A 20,776-nucleotide genomic window follows, 5' to 3' on the forward strand; every position below is an offset into this window, starting at 1 on the left:
CATTTGGGGGCTTGCTAACCCGCAGATGACTGGGCGTCCCCCCTCCAAAACTCTGCCCCAGTGGGTCTGGATGGGTCCTCACAGATGCAGCTCTCCTGTGATGCCCGTGTTTCTGATCTGGAGCCCACCCTGTAAAGCTCGGCTACAGACATTCGGATGATGTGTGTGAGAAATTTGAATGAAATGGAAAACTGCTGACTAGGGGTACAAAGTTAAGTAAAATTTCAAAACCATAATTCACAATGATGCATGTTAAACTCTCTCGGCCAAGTGTAGGACTTAGGGGGAAAAGGTCTGCAAGGTTACAAATGCCAAAATTTTAGGGGCGCCTGGTTGGCTCAGTCGGTTAAGCATCCGACTTCAGCTCAGGTCACGATCTCGCGGTCCGTGAGTTTGAGCCCCGCATTGGGCTCCTGGCTGATGGCTCAGAGCCTGGAGCCTGCTTCTGATTCTGTGTCTCTCTCTCTCTCTGCCCCTCCCCCGTTCATGCTCTGTCTCTCTCTGTCTCAAAAATAAATAAAAAACGTTAAAAAAATTTTTTTAAGTGATGATCTCCAGGGAGTGGCATTAAAAGCAATTTCCTAAAGACAGATACCATATATTTTCACTCATATGTGGATCTTGAGAAACTTAACAGAAGACCATGGGGGAAGGGAAGGGGAAAAAAATATAGTTACAAACAGAGAGGGAGGGAGGCAAACCATAAGAGACTCTTAAATACAGAGAACTGAGGGTTGATGAGGGGGTGGGGGAAAAGGAGAAATGGGTGATGGGCATTGAGGAGGGCACTTGTTGGGATGAGCACTGGGTGTTGTACATAAGCGATGAACCATGGGAACCTACCCTCAAAACCAAGAGCACACTACACACACTGTATGTTAGCCAATTTGACGGTAACTTATATTTTTAAAAAAGCAATTATTTCTTTAGGCTTTTTGGCATTTTCCAAACTTTCTAAGTGATGTATTGCTTTTATTAAACGGAAAAAAAAATAGTAGAAAAATGTAAATGTCTGCATGCTGAAAACAAAATCGTCAGACAAATTTTAGTGATATTATTTTTAACCTTTTTTTAAGTTTATTTATTTACTTTGAGAGAGAGAGTGCTGGGAAGGGGCAGAGAGAGAGAGGGAGAGAGAATCCCAACCAGGCCCTCTGCTGTCAGCATAGAGTTCGACACAGGGCTTGAACTCACAGTGAGATCATGACCTGAGCTGAAACCAAGAGTCTGACGCTTAACCAACTGAGCCACCCAGGCACCCCACTGGTGATATTTAAAGTACAAGATGTGGAGAACTTTTTTTGTAGAAGCATATTCAGAATCCTTAGAATTAAGATGGCATTCCTTATTAAACTCCAATTAAATGAATTAAGTAGAAACCATTGAAAGGTACTAGTCATGTGTTTCACACCGTTCAATTATAAATCTAAACTTCAAATGCATCCTTTAATGTGAATTATGTTACCTCCTTTTAACCTCTTCTAGTAGTGCTTGACGTGTTGGAGTCAGATCTGTTTACTCCATCTTTTCACACACAGTATCTCAAGCCAGAGTATACACTTGGCATGACAGATGAAATGGTGTGTAAAAAGGGATTTGGTTCCTAAAGGGAAAACATCAACGAGAACAAAACTGTATCTCTACTCACAGCACTGCTGACACTAATTTTCCCTGAGTTGGCACAGACCCCACAGAACCTCACTGCCCCCCACTCCCCGCTTCAGTCTCCAATCACAAATCCAGGTCTCCCTACTTCTGATGGACCAACCAGCCATAAATCCAAGATTCCCGTGATCCCCTCCTTAGGTTGGACAATTTGCTGTAACGACTCACAGAACTCAGAGAAGCACTTTATTTCCTACTACTGGTTCATTAGAAAAGATGCAACTTAGAGATGGTCAGATGGAAGAGACGAACAAGGCAAGTTAATGGAATACAGATAGAACTTCCATGCCTCTAGGGATGGACCACCCTCCCGGGACCCTGCATGTGTTCGCTAACTCAGAAGCTCTCTGAACCCTGTCATTTAGGGATTTGATGGAGGTTCCACTGGACAGGCATAAGCAATTAAATCATTGATCATTGGTGATTAATCCAACGCCCAGCACCGCTTCACTTTTTCAGGGGGAAAAGGGCTTTAAATTCCAACCCTCCAATCATGTGGCTGATCCCTCTGGCTCCAACCCTCCATGCCGAAGCTCGTTCTGTGTTTCCAGCCACCAGTAGCCTCATTAACTTGCAAATGGACACTCATTGCTCTGGAGATTCAAGAAGCTCTTGTTTCAGGAATTGGGGACAGTGACCAAGTGTTATAGCAAAAGATGTTCCTGTTACCCGTATCACTTAGGAAATTAACAAGGGTTTGGGAGTTCTGTGAAAAGAACCAGGGGCAGAGACCACATTTCTTATTATACCACATACTTGATTGATGGAGCTTATATTGTTTTGGAAGGCCCTGGACAATTAAAAAACACACCAGAATGAAGATTTCCCTGTACGATACAAGGGTAAGAGCATGGGAGCCAGGTGCAAACTCACTCACGCTCCAGAGATCCAGAGACGCTGCAGTGTAGAGCCTCCCCGCCTGTAGTCAACCCTGCTTTTTACTTCTTTCCCTGACCCGCTGCTGCGCTAACATGAACACCCAGTACTTGGAACCAGGCCGGTGTAGCCACACGACTTGCTGGGCCCTGAGTGACTAAAAACCAAAACAAAAAGGAAGAGCAATGGGTGTGGATGCTTCAGGGAATCAATCAATAGTTCATAACATTCACTTTTGCCTAAATTCTGCTAATAGATGTTGGGCTGAGTAATGTCAGCCCTCAAGCCCCTCTCTTAAAGAAAGAATTATGTGTATTCTCAGCAGCCACTTTTTGCTGATTTTTTTTTCATTTTCATCCCAATGCTGTCTTGATTCATAGGAGGACAAAAGTGTCGTGAACCATAAAGCCATTATTTTCCCTCCCATCAAAAAAGATAAATACAGTTAAAACAATTTAAAGCATGTCAGTGAGATATATAAATGAATAACTTACTCCGGGACTGCCACCCTCCAGGCTACGTTCCTGCCAATGACAAGTATTTATGGCTGAGTTATAAACCTTTAGAAAGGCTCATGGTAGAAATGACACCAGGTCCTTCCCTTAGAGCCAGGCGGCAAGAGCAGGCATTAAGGTCTATTGTTTATCTTTTATTACAGTTTGAGGTGGGTTAGGAAGTGAGGAAGCCAAGTGACTCAGAACCTAAATATCTGGACAAAACAACCTGCTAGGAAAAACTCACAGACCCTGAGCCTCTAGCCAGCCTGGGGTAGGTCATGGTAGACACCAGTTAAAGTTATTCGTGCTTTCTGGAGCACCTGGGTGGCTCAGTCGATTAAGCGTCGACTCTTGGTTTCAGCTCCGGTCATGATCTCATGATTCGTGAGTTCAAGCCCCACATTGGCCTCTGTGCTGCCAGCATGGAGCTTGCTTGAGAATCTCTCTCTGCCCCTCCCCCACTCACCCACGCATGGGCGTTCTCTCTTCCTCTTTCGCAAAATAAATGAATAAACATTAAAACAAACAAAAAAGTTATTCTGCTTTCTAACCTCATTAAAAAGAAAAGCAAAACTATTAGACTTCATTCTGTGTAGACATGAGGATACATCATGGGTGAATTCTCACTGGGTAGATATATGTGAGCTGACACACTATTACAAGGTCAATCCTAATTCGTAATCACCATATAATGTAAGTACCCAACTTACATTGATTTGTTGCAAAAACACATCGAGGAAGGAAGACTTGGGGCCTAGTCCTACCTGCTAATTCTTTTGCCTGGAAGACCTCATCATAAGACAATCTCGCAGGCACATTTTTGGCAATTGCAAAGTGATGATAAAATCAACCCCAAGGGTGGCTATGGGGCTTCAATAAAACATATAGACGAGCTTTATATATTTAAGTACTACATAATATATAAATTATTAATAATATATTTTGTATATGTCCATTCAAATTAGGGTTTAAAAAATAACTCACTTGTATTCTTTTCATGTTGAAGTAGTCATGTGGAGCAGGATGCTTGCTCCTGCAGCTAGATGCGCCTTCCTTGGAAAAGGCAGAGGTAGCATCGATAAACACGTATAAGATAATTATAGCTTTGGAGGACCACTGGATTTAATGGCGGCCCAAAGTTTGTTGAACTTTCCTGTATGGCTGAAATATACATCGAGTGGATACTGATATGGTAATATTATTCCAAGTTTTCAAAGGTCAACTTTCTTTGTGCAAATCAATTTTATACTCTTCGCATTTCAGAAGCCCTCCTCTGTTTTATAGCAGGAAGATCCTAGCGAATAAATTATTTTCAGAGGACTGAAGAACCATGACATCAGCCTCTAATCCTTCTTCTGAGTGAAGAGTAATGACTCTTTCTCAAAATAAAAGCATTATCAGATTTTAACTGAGAGACTTATAGCACATAAAGAAAATCTAAAAAATCAACATAAGAAACAGAAACATAAGAGAACACAAACAGAAATGTAAGAGAATCTAAATCATTGTCCTGAAGCAAACGAACAAGAGAAGCAAGTTTCCAACCCAATGTACAATTTTTGCTATATTATACTGAGTTTTCCTCTTTTGATGGAAAATAGTTCCCAAATGACTCAAGAATTTAAACTTTTAATTTTTTTTTTCCAACGTTTTTATTTATTTTTGGGACAGAGAGAGACAGAGCATGAACGGGGGAGGGGCAGAGAGAGAGGGAGACACAGAATTGGAAACAGGCTCCAGGCTCTGAGCCATCAGCCCAGAGCCTGACGCGGGGCTCGAACTCACGGACCACGAGATCGTGACCTGGCTGAAGTCGGACGCTTAACCGACTGCGCCACCCAGGCGCCCCAAGAATTTAAACTTTTTACATCAGTTGAGATACACATAGTCTAAGATGGGCCATAAAGTTTACCTACTCGGTATAGGACGACTGCATTAGCTCCATTATCTGGTGTCTTTATGTGCATGACGCCATATGTACTGAGGACCATAGCACTCTACAGTGATTGGTGTACAGCAAGGGGATCTAAGTCAGCATATGAGGCATAGGGATGGCGAACATCTTTGGTTTGGGACACTTACTGGGAAAACTTTCATGGCTTACTTTATCATATTAGATGTCTCATCCTTTCACCCAAATGTTTCTTAGTCTTATGTTACATTTCTTGTATTTCATGAACCTCAATTTTCATGGACACATATTATTTAAAGAAGACTGTGTTGATGTGTCATAAGTCATAATGTCAAGAACTGCACCAATCTTGCTCACTTTCTTAGTGAATTAAGTGTACAGAAAAGAGTTAATGAAGCAGGCCAGAGACCGCTATCCTTAGAAAGGCTTGCGTACAAGGTTGGCCATTGGCTAGTGCGTGGGGACTCGGAGTTTTGGAGGGTTTCTACCATTCCCTGACTGTGGTTAGGGTGGTTTACTGTGTCTGAATTATTTGTACAAACAATGTGGCTTATGTCAAACACCTGCTTTTTCTCTCTGGGAAATCAGTTAGTCATTCTGACTTTGCCCCATGTGTCTTTTACTTTTCCTGATCTGGCTCTGCGTTCTTCTGCTGTGGTAACTCAAAGCCATGGCTTCGGAATGCAATTATCAAGGAAGACAGTGCTCTTACCTCCTAATTCTGTGGGAGGGTAGGAGCCTACATTCCACAGACACCTTTCTCCAAGGTGCACAAATACCTTCTCGTGTAATGGTGTAAGAAGTTCATTTTTCCTTTGGATAAAACCAATTAGCCAACAAAGATGGTCACCCCACTTACCAGGTGAATTTAGGTTGAACTGTGTGTGACAAATGGTGCTGTCAGGTCCTTTTAACTGAGGACTAGTTACTGTTTACCTTGAAAACACACCTGTAATGGGTCGTATCTGTGGGGCCCATGAAAGGTGAGATTTCTGTCTCTGCACTCTCTTGGCAGATTGCCTGAGATGCACATCACAATTCTGGTTTAATGCTTATTTAATAACAAAATTGTTTTCTTTCTCTTCTACCTTTGTTTTCTGGGGAGTGAGGAGATTTTGCTTTTAATTATAATTCCCCAGCACACTGTCGTTATTACTGTTGTTTAACCAAGTGTAACTCTGTATTACAGTGTCACTATTATGTGTATCCACAAGGATAGAACAGGAAATTTTTCAAATGCTCTATTGAAATCCAGATAAACATTTCTGCCATGCAGTAAACACAGTAGATATACCATACCATACCATTTCAATGTTTTACATATTTGGCTGTTTGATATTAAGGTCCATAAATATGAGCGAATGCAACTACTTGGAATATTTCAATATATAAAATAAACTTTTGATTTTCTTGGGGGGTTTTGGAGATTAAGCCTTCTCTGTCCTTGAGGGTGAGGAACTAGAATTCTGATGCCTTATAACTCCAGCTCTGGGTTCAATGGTCTTTACAAGAACAAGAGTGAGAGGAGGATTCGAGAGGAAGGAGAAGGAGGGAGGAGGGTAAAATGGAAGAAGTTTGCCCTTGAAAATGTAGAGCAGATTTCCAGGAAGCTGCTCAAGGGAGCATGCTTCCCCACAAGGGGAGAGTCTAGTGGGCAGCTCTGGTATAGACCTCGGGGGCAGTCGCTCTGCCAAAGCCAAGAAGCCACGTGAGAGCTGAGCTGCCACCACCTCCCTCCAGCAAGAACCCTGACTCTCCTTCGTCCAGAGGCTACTCCTCAAGTCGCCCTCATCTGTTCCTGGTGTGGACCTGACTTCAGCAGACACTAGCACTCCCCTCCAGACCCAAATACCCGCTACCTGACTTTGCTCGTCCCTCATGTGACTGTGCGGGAACCCTCCCTCACACCATTCCCTAACACCCACAGGCCTCAGAAGAGGGGACAAGTCAGTAGAAAACCCCACACAGCACCTGTGCCAGCCTAAGCACACAGAGCTGGAACAACATTGTGGGAGACAAGACTCCCATTCCTTTGCCTACACTCACTCTATATGTTGGTTCAGTTTGAAATCTATTGTAGGTAACAGGGGGGTGGGGGAGACAAGGCTGTGGAACTCTCCATGGGCAGCTTCTCCTGTGATGAGTCTTTTGATGACAGTGCCGACTTTTTTCTTTCACTTGGGGCAATGATATAGTGCTGCTATTAACTACAAGAACTCTGAAGTCCTCCTCCCCAGCTCCGGACCCTAGCCCCCCTGCTCACTACCTCTGGAGCCATGCGTCACTTTCCTCAATCGTAAAATGCAGATAACAACAGAGTTGTTGTGGCAACTGAATGAAAAATTACCAGTAAATTCTTAGAATGACACATATAAGCACCTCCATGAGTTTGTCATATAGTAGCCAAGACAAGCCTGTGACATTTAATTCCTATAACTGCTACAATTTTTCCCTTGGATCTTCAGAAATCTTTAAAATTCAAATTTATAAAGACCTATATATAAAAGACCTATATATAAATGTGTTATGAATGTCGTACAGATCTTTTCAGAATACAAAAGAGACTGCAAGCTTTGGGCTGAACATTTACCTCCAAATATTCCATTTTAACTCATTTTATTGAAAAAAAATGTTTATTGAGGTGCCTGGGTTGAGCATCCGACTCTTGATTTTGGCTCAGGTCATGATCTCATGGCTTGTGAGAGCTCACGGCATATGAGTCTGTGTTGAGCTCTGTGCTGACAGCATGGTGCCTCTATGGGATTCTCTGCCTCTCTCTCTCTCTCCCCTTCCTCCTGCTCATGGGCACACACCTGCTCTCTCTCTCAAAATAAATAAATAAACTTAAAAAATAAAAGTAAATAAGATGAAAATGTTTAGTAGGCACTCTACAAATATATGAAAGCCAATGCTTGGCTATAAGAAACAAAAGCTATAGTAATAATTTAAAAATCTGCAGCTTTATGATCTAGTTTCATTACCCCTCTGATCCCTCCTTTTTAAAAAATAGCCATTGATTAAAGTAGGAATTGCATGCCTGGATGGCACAACTGATAACCTTTACTGAATCAGGAAGAGAAGACAGTAGTCAACATAAAACCAAAACCACCTGTTCTGATTAAAGTACTTGGGACTTGGCGTGTGTGTGTGTGTGTGTGTGTGTGTGTGTTTCATGAGTGTAAAACTGCCCACACATCACATGTATTTACTGAATGTTTACAGATGGCAGATTGCACACTGTTCCAGCTGCCAAATGCTCATAGACACCTTAACTTACAAATGTACATGCACACACAGATTTAAAAAGTGAAGGATTTATCCAGTGCTCTAAGTCATGAAAAACTAAAGGCACATTAACATCATTATTATTCATAACAAACAATAATTATACTTTGCAAGCCTGTATTTTTCTGTATTTGTGAACTTGTCTCCTATGTGGTACCCATTTGGGGGTCATGTGCAAATGCATTGTATCCTTGAACTTCTTCAGCTGGAAGCCACAGAAAACATCCCACCTTTTGTTAATGTGGTCTCCTCATCTCAGTATCTCCTCGGGACTTGCCATGTCTGTCATAGTGATAATAAGGATTTTTCAGTTCACTCACTATTCATCTCCTCTAAAGCCATTTCTCAGTCCCGATCAATCCAACTGAGAGCATTAACATTTCAACCTTGTATCCACGAAAGGCAGAATCTCTTCTTCTGGGTTAATCAAATAAAATGCTACTCCTACATTTAAAAGATTTTGAACATTGCAGTTACTTTTGAGTTCTAGTGAAAATGAACTATTTTGAATTAACTCCAGAAATAAATTTTAGAGTAGTCAATGATACTGCAATATATTTATTTTTAAAAAGGTATCCAAAAATATCTCTGTTGGAAACATTCCTCTTAAAAATTCCTGAATCAGGGGTGCCTGGATGGCTCAGTCGGTTGAGTGTCCAACTCTTGATTTGGGCTCAGGTCATGATCTCACGGTTCACGAGTTTGAGCCCTGCATCAGACTCTCTGCTGACAGTGTGGAGCCTGCTTAGGATTCTCTCTCCCTTTTCTCTCTGTCCCTACCCTGCTGGCGTTCTCTCTCTCTCAAAATAAATAAATAAACTTAAAACAAAACTATATATATATATATATATATATATATATATATATATATATATATATATAAAACTATATATATATTTATATCCCTGAATCAGAAAAAGATTAATACCATATGATTCTACTTACATGTGGAATCTAAAACACAAAACAAACAAACAACAGAAATAGATAAATACAGAGAACAAACTGGTGGTTACCGGAGGGAAGGTTGGTGGGGGATGAGTGAAATAGGTGAAGGGGATTAAGAGGTACAAACTTCCAATTATAAAATAAATGTCATGCAATGAAATGTGCAGCATAGGGAATATAGTCAATAATAATATAATAATTTTGCATGGTGACTGAGGGTACCTACACTTACTGTCATGAGCATTTCATAATGTGTATAATCGTTGGACCAATATGATGTACACCTGAAACTAATAGAATGCTGTATGTCTACTATATTTCAATTAAAAAAAAGTCTCTGAATCACTGGAGTGTAAATAACTTCTAAGATATCAGTTGAGGATCAAAGATGTGTCTCTACAAATGACAGATCTATGTTTATTCTCCATTTCCTGGCCTTTCAAATAACACAGTCCTCTGCAAACCTATTCGGTCACCTAGTGTATGTCAATATTTGTCAAGAGTCAGCTCAGTGCATCTTTGAAATACTTCAGTGGAAGTTGCTAGTAGTTACCTGACTAATTGAATCATAACACTTAAAGCTGGAATCACTATTACGAATGAAATGCCATTAGTCTCATATGAAGACCTTTATTTATTTATTTTTTTAATTTTAAGTAATTTTCCATTTGCCTTTGGGGAAAACTTCACACAATCATCTATGTTCAGTCCCTAATAAGGCTCTCAGGGACAACCACAAGCTGTTCACAATTCCCAGATGCTTAAAAAAAAAAAATCCCACGCGTGACAAAAGTGTATAAGTGGCTGTTTTGCAGTTAAGAGTCATTAGGCAGGTCTCTGGACAGGGATTTTAAGTAGGAAGAAAATCAGTACGTTTGTCTGAACTTGAATTCTTCTCTGTGCTCTAAGTTGCTAGGGAGAGGGAAACTTTGTGAAAATTGCTTGAAATTCAGGTGAGGATAAAGATCACTTAAAGAAAAGTAGTTCCTAGGATTAGGTACTTTCTAATTTACATTGTTTATAGTCGTGTAAAGCAAGTAAACATGCATGAGGTAGGAGCATACACCCAACGATGCTTCTGTGTAACAGTGTCATCAGATCAACTTAACATGAGGTCTTTCGGCATTTCTTTCTCTCTGATGCTAACTTGTCATTATTATTATTCAAATTTGCTATCTTGTTTATCTATACAAATATGGTATGTATACAAAAAACGACTGCAGGCAAACATTCCAGGATTTTGTGCATTAGGAATGATGAATAAATCAATACCTGGGGTTTACAAAACAAACTAACTGGTTATCTACCTTTTTTTTTTTTTAATGCAATGTCTCCTAAAAGAACTGACTTGGGCAGAGGTATCCATAAAGACACAGAGACATAATAGGCCATGATTGAGCAATCATCTCACTTGTGATGCTGGAAACAGTATGTCTTGTCTGGATATCCAGCTATCATCCAGAATTTTAAAAACTTAACTGAGCTGAAAATTGGAGTTGATCCATTTCAGCAGAGGCTATTTTAACTTGTGAGCAGTGACACCAGTGCTCTTGAATTCTTTTGCTGTGGTTCTAATTATATAAAGGAACTGTCAGAAACGTTATTTTCTATGTAGGTGAAGATATTCAAAAGCTGAAGTTCATAACACTATGTCATGGAAATAAACGTATCTGGCATTCCAGGACATCTCAGCTCAGACAACCCCCATGCCTACAGTATTCACATCTATCATGAATTCACAGGGATGGACAGAAGGTTCTGGATAAATGGGCCCCTAAAAAAAATTCTCTTGTCTACAAGCCGAAACTGTTCAGGAATCAAATCACCTGGGAGCAAACTGGTTGCCTTTTAGCAGAAAGTAAAGGCCAAAGAAATAAACCAAATTTATTTCTCTTCCTCCTTGTTCTTCCAGCCAACTTGGGAACAGAGTCCCACAGTCAGGAAACTCCACCAAGCTGTGTGCAGGCAAGATTTGTAACCTACAGTACCTATTCCTCTATGCTCCTGCCTCTTTGTCAACCCTCCACCTCACTGAAGAAACATGGGAGGATTCCCTTGGCTGTGGCCCCATGATTTCCCAGTAAACATTTCTGTCATTTTCATTTGCAAGCCCCACCCACCAGGTCCAGTGACACAATTATGCGCCATTTATACAAAACATGCAAAACAAGAAAACTAAACTTTCCTATTAAAGGAAATAGATTTTTTGAAAGACATAAATGTAAACAAATTTCATGCAAGTTTTCTCCTCGAGTATTGCAACGGATCTCCTCAGAGTTTAGGTTTCTCTGATCAGCAATTAAACCTCAAATGTTTCAGTGTAGCTAGAAATAATCTAGCTACAAAACTTGAAAATAAAATGGACATGTTTTAGAATATGTTAAAATATAGAGACATATACTAGAATATATAAAAATATTAACATACAAAGAATCAGTCAAGAACATTTATTGAAAATCTTCTGGAAAGATATTTTGACAAAGATGCCATAATCCCAAACCTCAAGTAATTTCCTAACCTAAGTGTCTGGACCCGTTGCAAACAGGTGCAATTATTGAGTGACTCAAAGGTATAAATTCCAGAGTTATAAAAGTTTGAGAAATTCAAAGTGTTTCATAGTTCAACAGCAGGGAAGCCATTTGGGGCTAATGTGGAAAAGTTGTGAACATGGAAGAGATCTGACAGAAATCCTAACGGAAAGGAGGTAAATGGGGTGAAAATTAGTAGGTTGGTTGGGAAGAGGGAAAGTAAGAAAGTGTGAATGACTAGCAAGGCCATGGAAGGTACAAGGTGACATTCCAACCAGACTAGCCCTCTGCCCTCGTCCAGGCCACCTTGTCCCAGCCAAGAAGGGTAAGGGGCCTGTGGCCCCCCACCAAGCCTGTGTACCAGCTTTGGGGTCTTAACCAGCCTGGAGGAAGGGGTACCTTTTCCTAATTTGCCTGCCCAGAGAGGCACCATTTGAAATCTGTCTGCTTGGAGTGGGCTCCTTTTTGTGCCCAAAGACCCAGTTTGTGGTAGCTCAGTACAAGAACATAAATATTCATGCCCTGACTGTGGCAGCTGGTTTCCTCTGTCTCACATTTCTCTTTTTGATTCTGTACTCAGTGATTTCACTTACACTTCCTTGAATATCATTTTTTGCTATTTTGGTCAAGAATCAATAATGGCTGTCATTGCTCTTACATGAGACCCAGAATCACACCAAGTTATCACCTAATTGATACTAATGATATTAACCCCCAACTCAAAATCTCTGTACCAACCTAGTCACTTGATTGCAGTCACGCACACACAACTTCCTCGTCCCTCCTCCCCCGTTCCTGTGCATATTCTGTGTTACTTCCTATACCCTGTTTTGTCTCTGTTCTCTGCTCTGATCATCAGTTGAAACTTGATGGTTCCGCTGAGTGGCCTCATTGGCAGAGGAGGATTGGACAAACACACGAGTAACAACACTGTTCGGCAGTGGCGAACAGAAGTTTGTTCAAAACTTGTCTCCTCCGGAAACCTTCTGAGAGAGCTCATGTCATTTCTTTGATCCTCATTCTTTTTATAACCAATAAGCTCGGCTGAAACAATAGTAGGCTGAACATCACTTGGTTAATATTAAACAGCTTCACAAATTCTTTTGCTGAAACTAAAATGCTTTTCTCGTGACTAATGACAATCTAGAAGACATAAAGGGCCCAAAATAATCTTGGTCACCATCAGTAAACATTTCCCCCTGTTCCTTGCCCCATGCTCTAGACAAGTTTCAAATTCAGAAAAGCCAGTCTGGAGATATTTCAAACTACTTCCCAGGTCCTGAGTGCAAAGGATACGACACAAACATTTATTTCCACTTAGCAAAGAATAGTCAATAGGAAATTCGGTTTCATCCCATGCTTCTGCCATGTTCTCCCTCTGTTCAAAATATATCAAGAACTGGATGGGACATCAGCATGACTCAGTCAGTTAAGCATCTGACTCTTGATTTCAGCCCAGGTTATGATCTCATGGTTTGTGAGGTTGAGCCCCGTGTCAGGCTCTGTGCAGCTGCTGCAGAGCCTGCTTGGGACTCTCTCCTTTTCTCTCTCTCTCTCTCTCTCTCTCTCTCAAAAAATAAATAAATGGGCATTTAGAAAAAGAACTGTGGGAATGCAAGCTGGTGCAGCCACTCTGGAACACAGTATGGAGGTTCCCCCCAAAATTAAAAATACAACTACCCTACGACCCAGCAATTGCATTCCCAGGTATTTATCCAAGGGATACAGGTGTGCTGTTTCAAAGGGGCACATGCACCCCCATGTTTATAGCAGCACTATCGACAATAGCAGAAGTATGGAAAGAGCCCAAATGTCCATTGATGGATGAATGGATAAAGAAGATGTGGTATATATACACAATCGAGTATTACTTGTCAATCAAAAAGAAGGAAATTTTGCCACTGGCAACTACATGGATGGAACTGGAGGGTATTATGCTCAGTGAAATTAGTCAGTCAGAGAAAGACAAAAATCATATGACTTCACTCAGATGAGTACTTTAAGAAACAAAACAGATGAACATAAGGGAAGGGAAACAAAAATAATATAAAAACAGGGAGGGGGACGAAACAGAAGAGACTCATAAATATGAAGAACAAACAGGGTTACTAGAGGGGGTTTGGGAGGGGGGATGGGCTAAATAGGGAAGGGGCATTAAGGAATCTACTCCTGAAATCATTGGTGCACTATATGTTAACTAATTTGGATGTAAATTTTTAAAAATAAAAAATAAAACAAGTTAAAAAAAATAATAAATAAAAACTTAAAAAATTAAAAAAAAAACTTAAAAAAAGAACTGTATATATGGCACACTGGTTGGCATTGTGTCTGACCTCTGAGTACTCGGTGCTTGTCTGAAGATGAACACACACACGCGAAAATCAGGGGAGAGCCCTGCGTGTGTGTGTGTGTGTGTGTGTGTGTGTGTGTGTGTGTGTGTAGAATATGACAGTCATGAAAATCTCTCCTTTGCATCCTATAAAAGAAGTTGATGGGAGCCAACAAAAGGATGCATAGCAGTTTATAAAATTTGTGTCACAATCACCTTTCCCTTGACAGTTGAAATAAATTAAATCTGCTCCACATCTTATACCTGTCTCTCTGCTTTAATCCCTACATTGATTTTTGACCAAACAGCCTCAAGACTTGAAATAATCAAATCACATCAGAGCAGATGTAAGTGAGCTATTTTGCTTTCCATCTGATTTTTTTAAAATTTTCAATCTTCACTTACATTTATTTTAAAATCAAATTAAACCAAAATATAGGGTCATCAGCTGGCATTTTCCATCAATTTTAACTTTTTACTAATGAGCCCTGTTGATATTCTTTTAACCTGCCAATTGAATGTCAAACAGCCATTTTGCAAGTGTTCAAAACACATGGAACTAACAATATTGGCCATGACTTTTAGTCACCTTCATTTTCAACACCGTTGATCGCTTATGTTATAGTTTTGTGCACGACACTTAGTCATATTTGGATGAGTGAAAGACGTTTTTATTAATTAGTAAAAGTGAAATAACTATATCTCCTAAAATGTATTACCTCTATTTTTTCTATGATTTAAGATGTTTATAATTATTTTTTTCAACATATGGCAGAGAAGATCTTATTTCCTATGTGTTTGAGAAATGTTCTTTATGATATTTTTCTGAATAGAACTTTTCTTTGCCTTAGTCTCTGAGAGAAGAGTAATGATTGTGTGTGTGTGTGTGTGTGTGTGTGTGTGTGTGTGTGTGTGTGTATGTGTGTTTCTTCTTCAGGTTTAAAAAACATTTCTGTAATACAAGTTTTTTTAAGGTAAGAAATATTTTGTATTTGTGCCTGAAGGAATGGAGTCAACATTTAAAATGAAGAAACTGTTAACATTTCTCCCCCACATATTCCATCAACCCTCTTTTGCATCAAGTTCTCTTTTGTTAATGTTTATTTTGAGAGAGGGGGTGGGGGACGGGGCGATGGTGAGGCACAGAGAGAGAAAGTGGGACAGAATCCCAAGCAGACTCAGCATTACCAACACAGAGCCTGACACAGGGCTCGATCTCACGGATGGTGAGATCATGACCCGAGCAGAAATCAAGAGTCAGACGCTCAACAGACAGAGCCACCCAGGTGCTCCTGCATGAGGTTCTAAGAACAAGCTCTGCCTCGCCCACAGCCCTCACTGTCATCAGAGAAGCAAAGAAGTTTCCACGTGGTCCAAGGTGATTATGAGAAAGTGCTGTCCTTTGGCAAATGTCCTCCTCGGCACACACAGCTGCTGTAGTGGCAGCACTGGAGGCTGCTGTGTGTACAAACTCTGTTCTTCTTTTCCAACGCAGGAATAAACAGCAGTCTGCAGTATAAGCAGAGTCTATAAAGGGACAGCCAAATAAATCCCAGGGAACCTTGGCTCTAAAAGTCTCCACACAAGCCAAGGCACATGAGCTGGCTGGAAGCACATGAAAGAAAGGGAGTGGGAAGGGAAGGGAAGGGAAGGGAAGGGAAGGGAAGGGAAGGAAAGGAAGGAGGGAGGGAGGGAGGAAGGAAAGAAGGAAGGAAGGAAGGAAGGAAGGAAGGAAGGAAGGAAGGAAGGAAGGAAGGAAAAGGAAAGGAAAGGAAAGGAAAGGAAAGGAAAGGAAAGGAAAGGAAAGGAAAGGAAAGGAAAGGAAAGGAAAGAAAGAAAGAAAGAAAGAAAGAAAGAAGGAAGGAAAGGAAGGAGGGAGGGAGGGAGGGAGGGAGGGAGGGAGGGAGGAAGGAAGGAAGGAAAGAAGGAAGGAAGGAAGGAAGGAAGGAAGGAAGGAAGGAAGGAAGGAAGGAAGGAAGGAAGGAAGGAAAAGGAAAGGAAAGGAAAGGAAAGGAAAGGAAAGGAAAGGAAAGGAAAGGAAAGGAAAGGAAAGGAAAGGAAAGGAAAGGAAAGGTGAAATACAATTTCTGTCACCAGCAAAAATAATTTTTTCTGACATGTTCCTCTGCTATGAAACTCGCCCAGAGGCATAACTGAGAGAGCCTGAGAGGAGGTAAACGCTGCCCTCCATCCAGACTTCTATGTAGGCCTCTCTGTATTTGTACTTCAGGAAGTGAAAAGTCACTTTTTCTTACTCTCACACAGGTTTTGTGGGGCCTGCAGCTTAAAAAATGAGGGCCTCATTACGACACAGGAGACAAATTACTAATACAAAAGAAATACGATTTAGAGGAAGAGGTCCTAAGGCTAGTCTGTTGCTGCTCTGAGGGCTGAAAACAATGGAAGGAATTAAAGCTCTGAGCTGGCAAAGTAGTAACATTGTCAAACATTTATTAAATTCCACTCAACACTGACTCAGCAAATACCAATCCAACACCATTTTGTTACTGCGGAGGACACACGAGGATTTAGAAACGTAGTCACCACCATTATAAAGTTGTAATGCAGTTGGAAAAACATAAAAGTTATACAAACTGAGACTTGCAGTACTTTTCAGACTTACTAAATTTTTCTTTTAATTTCAGGAATGTGGCAGATCGAGAAATTGGAAAGGTTTGTAATCGTTAAATCTGTAATTGATGGATTCACAAGGTAAAGAAGAAGCAAATACTAAGATTCAAAAACTGACATTTACCAAAACTCAATCATTAAAAAATATTTTGGGGGCGACTGGGTGGCTCAGTCAGTTGAGTGTCCGACTTCAGCTCAGGTCATGGTCTCACGGTCCGTGAGTTCGAGCCCCGCGCCGGGCTCTGTGCTGACAGCTCAGAGCCTAGAGCCTGCTTCGGATTCTGTGTCTCCCTCTCTAGCTCTCCTCTCCCACTCATGCTCTATCTCTGTCTCTCAAACATGAATAAATGCAAAAAAAATTTTTTTTTAATATTTTGAACAACAGTCATGACAAAGACAACAGAAACCAATCCAGTGGTTGGCCTTCTCCAGTTTTAACACTTGAAGACATGCATCACGTACTTACCATCAGTTACAGTCAACCTCCTCACAAAGGTTTCATTTTCTCCCGTTCCAGCACTGAAACCACAGCGGTAGAGCCCTGAGTCAGAGACCACGGCCTGGGGCATGGTGATGAAGGTGCTGGTCATTCCTGGACTACAGTCACTCGACACCCATCTTTGGTACTTTGAAGTATAGATTTTCCCTTGGGACAAGTTGCAGCTGGTCAAGAGGTCAATCTGATGGGGCTGGATCTTTTCCCAGGTAATTTGTTGTACTGGCCACTTTGTTGGAAGCTCACAGGAGAGTGTGATATTTTTTCCAGGTTCTGAGACCGTGTGGCTATCTGAGGGCACAGCTATGTCGAAATCATCTGAAAACAAGAAGCAAATGATTACACTTAGGACCTCAGATTTTGGGGTGTGAAGGTGCAACCTACCCTTAAAGTTCTATTGAAAGGAATGGCGATGTTATTTAACAGTTTCATCAGCTATAAATGATATCTTTATGACACATTTTTTGTAAGAAAAAGACTTTTGAAAGAGGCTAGTAAATAAATAAAAAGGAGGATATTCTTGTTCACACATATTCCCTTAAGTTTTACATGGTTAACCATATAACAAGAAACATAATAAAAACCACTAGTGTTTTCCTCGGCAGCGATCTTATCAAGAGGCTGAATTTCACAAGACTATTCTGCAGAAATGCTGGGCTGGTGACTCAAACATTGTATCCAGATTGTAGTCATGCTAAGATTTTAATGGCCATTGAAAAGATGACCATTGAATAAATACATGCATAAAGTTTTTTTTCAGATATATAAATATAATATATATATTTTCCAGATATGTCTTATGCATACATAGAGTAAGGGTCCACATGTGATTTAAATTCCTGGGTACCAAGGAAGTCCTTCAATATTTCTTCCTTCCACCATAGCTGAAATACCCAGCAGAGCACTCAGCAAATATTTACCAGATATCCAAATCAGTAGTTCTGGGCCACCTTCTTGACTACAGGTTGTAAGAGAGGAGAGGAGAGGGGAGGGGAGGGGAGGGGAGGGGAGGGGAAGGGAGGGGAGGGCAGGGGACGGGAGGGAAGAAAAGGAAGTGGGGGCACCTGGGTGGCTCAGTTGCTTGAGCATCTGACTCTTGATTTTTGATTTCTAATCCCAGGTCATGGGATTGAGCCCCATATTGGGCTCCACACTGAGTGTGGAGCCTGCTTAGGGTTCTCTCTCTCTCCCTCTGCCCCTCTCCCTCACTTGCCCTCACTCTCTCTCAAAAAAGAAACAGAAGAAAAGAAGAGGAACAGGAAAGGAGAGGAGAAACCACACTTGAAAGAAGATACTGAGTCTAAAACACAGCAAGATTTGCTGTCCATATGAAACTAGAATACTATGTCTATAATAGTTTCATTTCCACCAAAAGGTAGCTTCTTTTCTTCAACAAGTGGTTCCATGTGTCAAAATGTTGTTGAAAAGAGAAAACCACACAGCATTCCAGTTTTTCAATTTGTAATCATACAACTGTTTATCAAAGTTAACACTTTACCCACATAATAAGCACACAGTAAGAAGCATGTTATCTCTAAGTAAAAAGCCACCACAAGAATGGGGGGGGGCAGAAGAAATGGGAGAAAATTCACAAGCAATGGGAAAAACAAGGGGCGCCTGGGTGGCACAGTTGGTTAAGCATCTGAGTTTGGCTCGGGTCATGATCTCACAGTCCGTGAGTTCCAGCCCCGCGTCGGGCTCTGGGCTGACCGCTCAGAGCCTGGAGCCTGCTTCGGATTCTGTGTCCCCCTAGCTCTCTGCCCCTCCCCCGCTTGCACTCTCTCAAAACTGAGTAAACGTTAAAAAAGGTTTTTTTACTTTTTAAAAAAAGAAATGGGAAAAATAAGGAAATAAAAGCTTAAAGCAAACAAATGAGAAACTAAAATGAAATTAAGATGGACAAGAAGTGACGAGAAAAGAGAAAGAAATGAGAGATAATATAAATAAAAGGACAAGCACATGGTGCTGGAAAAATATCAAGAACATAAAAGAAATGAAAAGAAAGAAAAAGGGACACATTTTTCTGTGAGGCGTGCGAGACCATGGGGAAACAGAGGCAGGCCAGCCCTGAGCTCTTATATTATCTGTCTTCGGTGCAGACACACCTGCCATCCGGTTGTCTTCCTTTGTGGCACCTCCCTCCACCCATCTTGGGAGCTTCATCTGCCCGCGTGACCACAGCTGCTCTCAGGAAGCGACCCTTGTAATGCGGACTTGGGTACAAAGGGGGATCCGCCCTGAGGGGTGTCTACACTTGTACAAAGGACAAATCCACAGAGCAATGAAGGCCATCTCCGATGCTGACCAGCCAGGTCTCAGGGGCTGGTGGAGCTGTCGTTGAAGGAGCCCGGAAGTTTCCAGAGCCCAGGCTCTACGTAAAGACCCACCTGTCAGTAGACACGGACGGGGATCAGCCTCACAGGCCCCGCTCAGAGGCAGGTGGTGCTGAAGCACAGAGTAACCTCCAGCTAACCTGTCCTGGCCACCGGAGTCGCTGGTTGGTGGCGGGTGAAAACTGAGACTCACAAGAGGTCTGCAGAACTCCCCTTGTCTCCTGTGCTCCTTGCTGCTTGTCACCTAATCCTCCAGCATGGCACATGTAAGGCGACAGGAAATGACCCTGAAAACAATTACCCGAAAACCCCGCACACAAGAGGACCCTGGCGTCCTGATGTGCTTGGAACTAGGAAGCACGTCTACTTGAAATAGGGATCAAAATGCTGTCGTTAATAGGGAAGATTCAAATCTTAATAATAGAAATGAAAATAATGAACACCAGTTAACTTTATATTTCTATTTGGTTATGTATTAATTCTCAGCATAAACCGAGAATAGACCACAGTTTGTTCTGTTTAAAAGATTATTTTTTTTTTAAATTTTTTTTTTCAACGTTTATTTATTTTTGGGACAGAGAGAGACAGAGCATGAACGGGGGAGGGGCAGAGAGAGAGGGAGACAGAGAATCGGAAACAGGCTCCAGGCTCTGAGCCATCAGCCCAGAGCCCGACGCGGGGCTCGAACTCACGGACCGCGAGATCGTGACCTGGCTGAAGTCGGACGCTTAACCGACTGCACCACCCAGGCGCCCCTAAAAGATTATTTTTTAGAGCAGGGTTAGGGTTACAATAAAACTGAGAGAAAGGTAGAGATTTCCAATATACTTCCTCCCTCCTCCCACACGCCACATCCCCATTATCAACATCCCCTACAAGAATGATACATTTTTTACCAAATATGAACCTATGTTGTCACATCATAATCACCTAGAGTCCATAGTTTATACTGGAGTTCACTTTCGGTGTTGTACATCCTGTGAGTTTGGACAAATGTATAAGAATACATGTCCACCATTATGTCATCTGGAGTATTTTCACATCTCTAAAAATCCTCTGTGCTCTATTTAACCCTCCCTCCCCTCAACCCTTGGCAACCACTGATCGTTTTACTGCCTCCGTAGTTTAGCCTTTTCTAGAATGTCATATAGTTGGAACCATATGGAATGTAGCCTTTTCAGATTGGTTTCTTTCACAGAGTAATAAGCATTTAAGATTTCCCCACATCCTGGGGCACCTGGGTGGCTCAGTCATTTAAGCATCCAACTTCGGCTCA

General features: G+C 41.4%; 1 protein-coding gene across 9 annotated transcripts in view; it reads right to left on the reverse strand.

Moving 5' to 3' along the window:
- Nucleotides 1-20,776, reverse strand: part of CD226 (CD226 molecule) — a 92,675-nt gene that overhangs the window by 14,166 nt on the left and 57,733 nt on the right. For all 9 annotated transcript variants that reach the window (XM_045041163.1, XM_045041162.1, XM_045041161.1 and 6 more), the window contains one exon: nucleotides 17,138-17,485. In XM_045041163.1, coding sequence (XP_044897098.1) covers nucleotides 17,138-17,485 — 348 coding nt within the window. The remainder of the gene's footprint in view (nucleotides 1-17,137; nucleotides 17,486-20,776) is intronic.

The sequence above is a fragment of the Felis catus genome, chromosome D3 (assembly GCF_018350175.1).
Source record: "Felis catus isolate Fca126 chromosome D3, F.catus_Fca126_mat1.0, whole genome shotgun sequence".
NCBI classification, from domain to species: Eukaryota; Metazoa; Chordata; class Mammalia; order Carnivora; family Felidae; genus Felis; species Felis catus.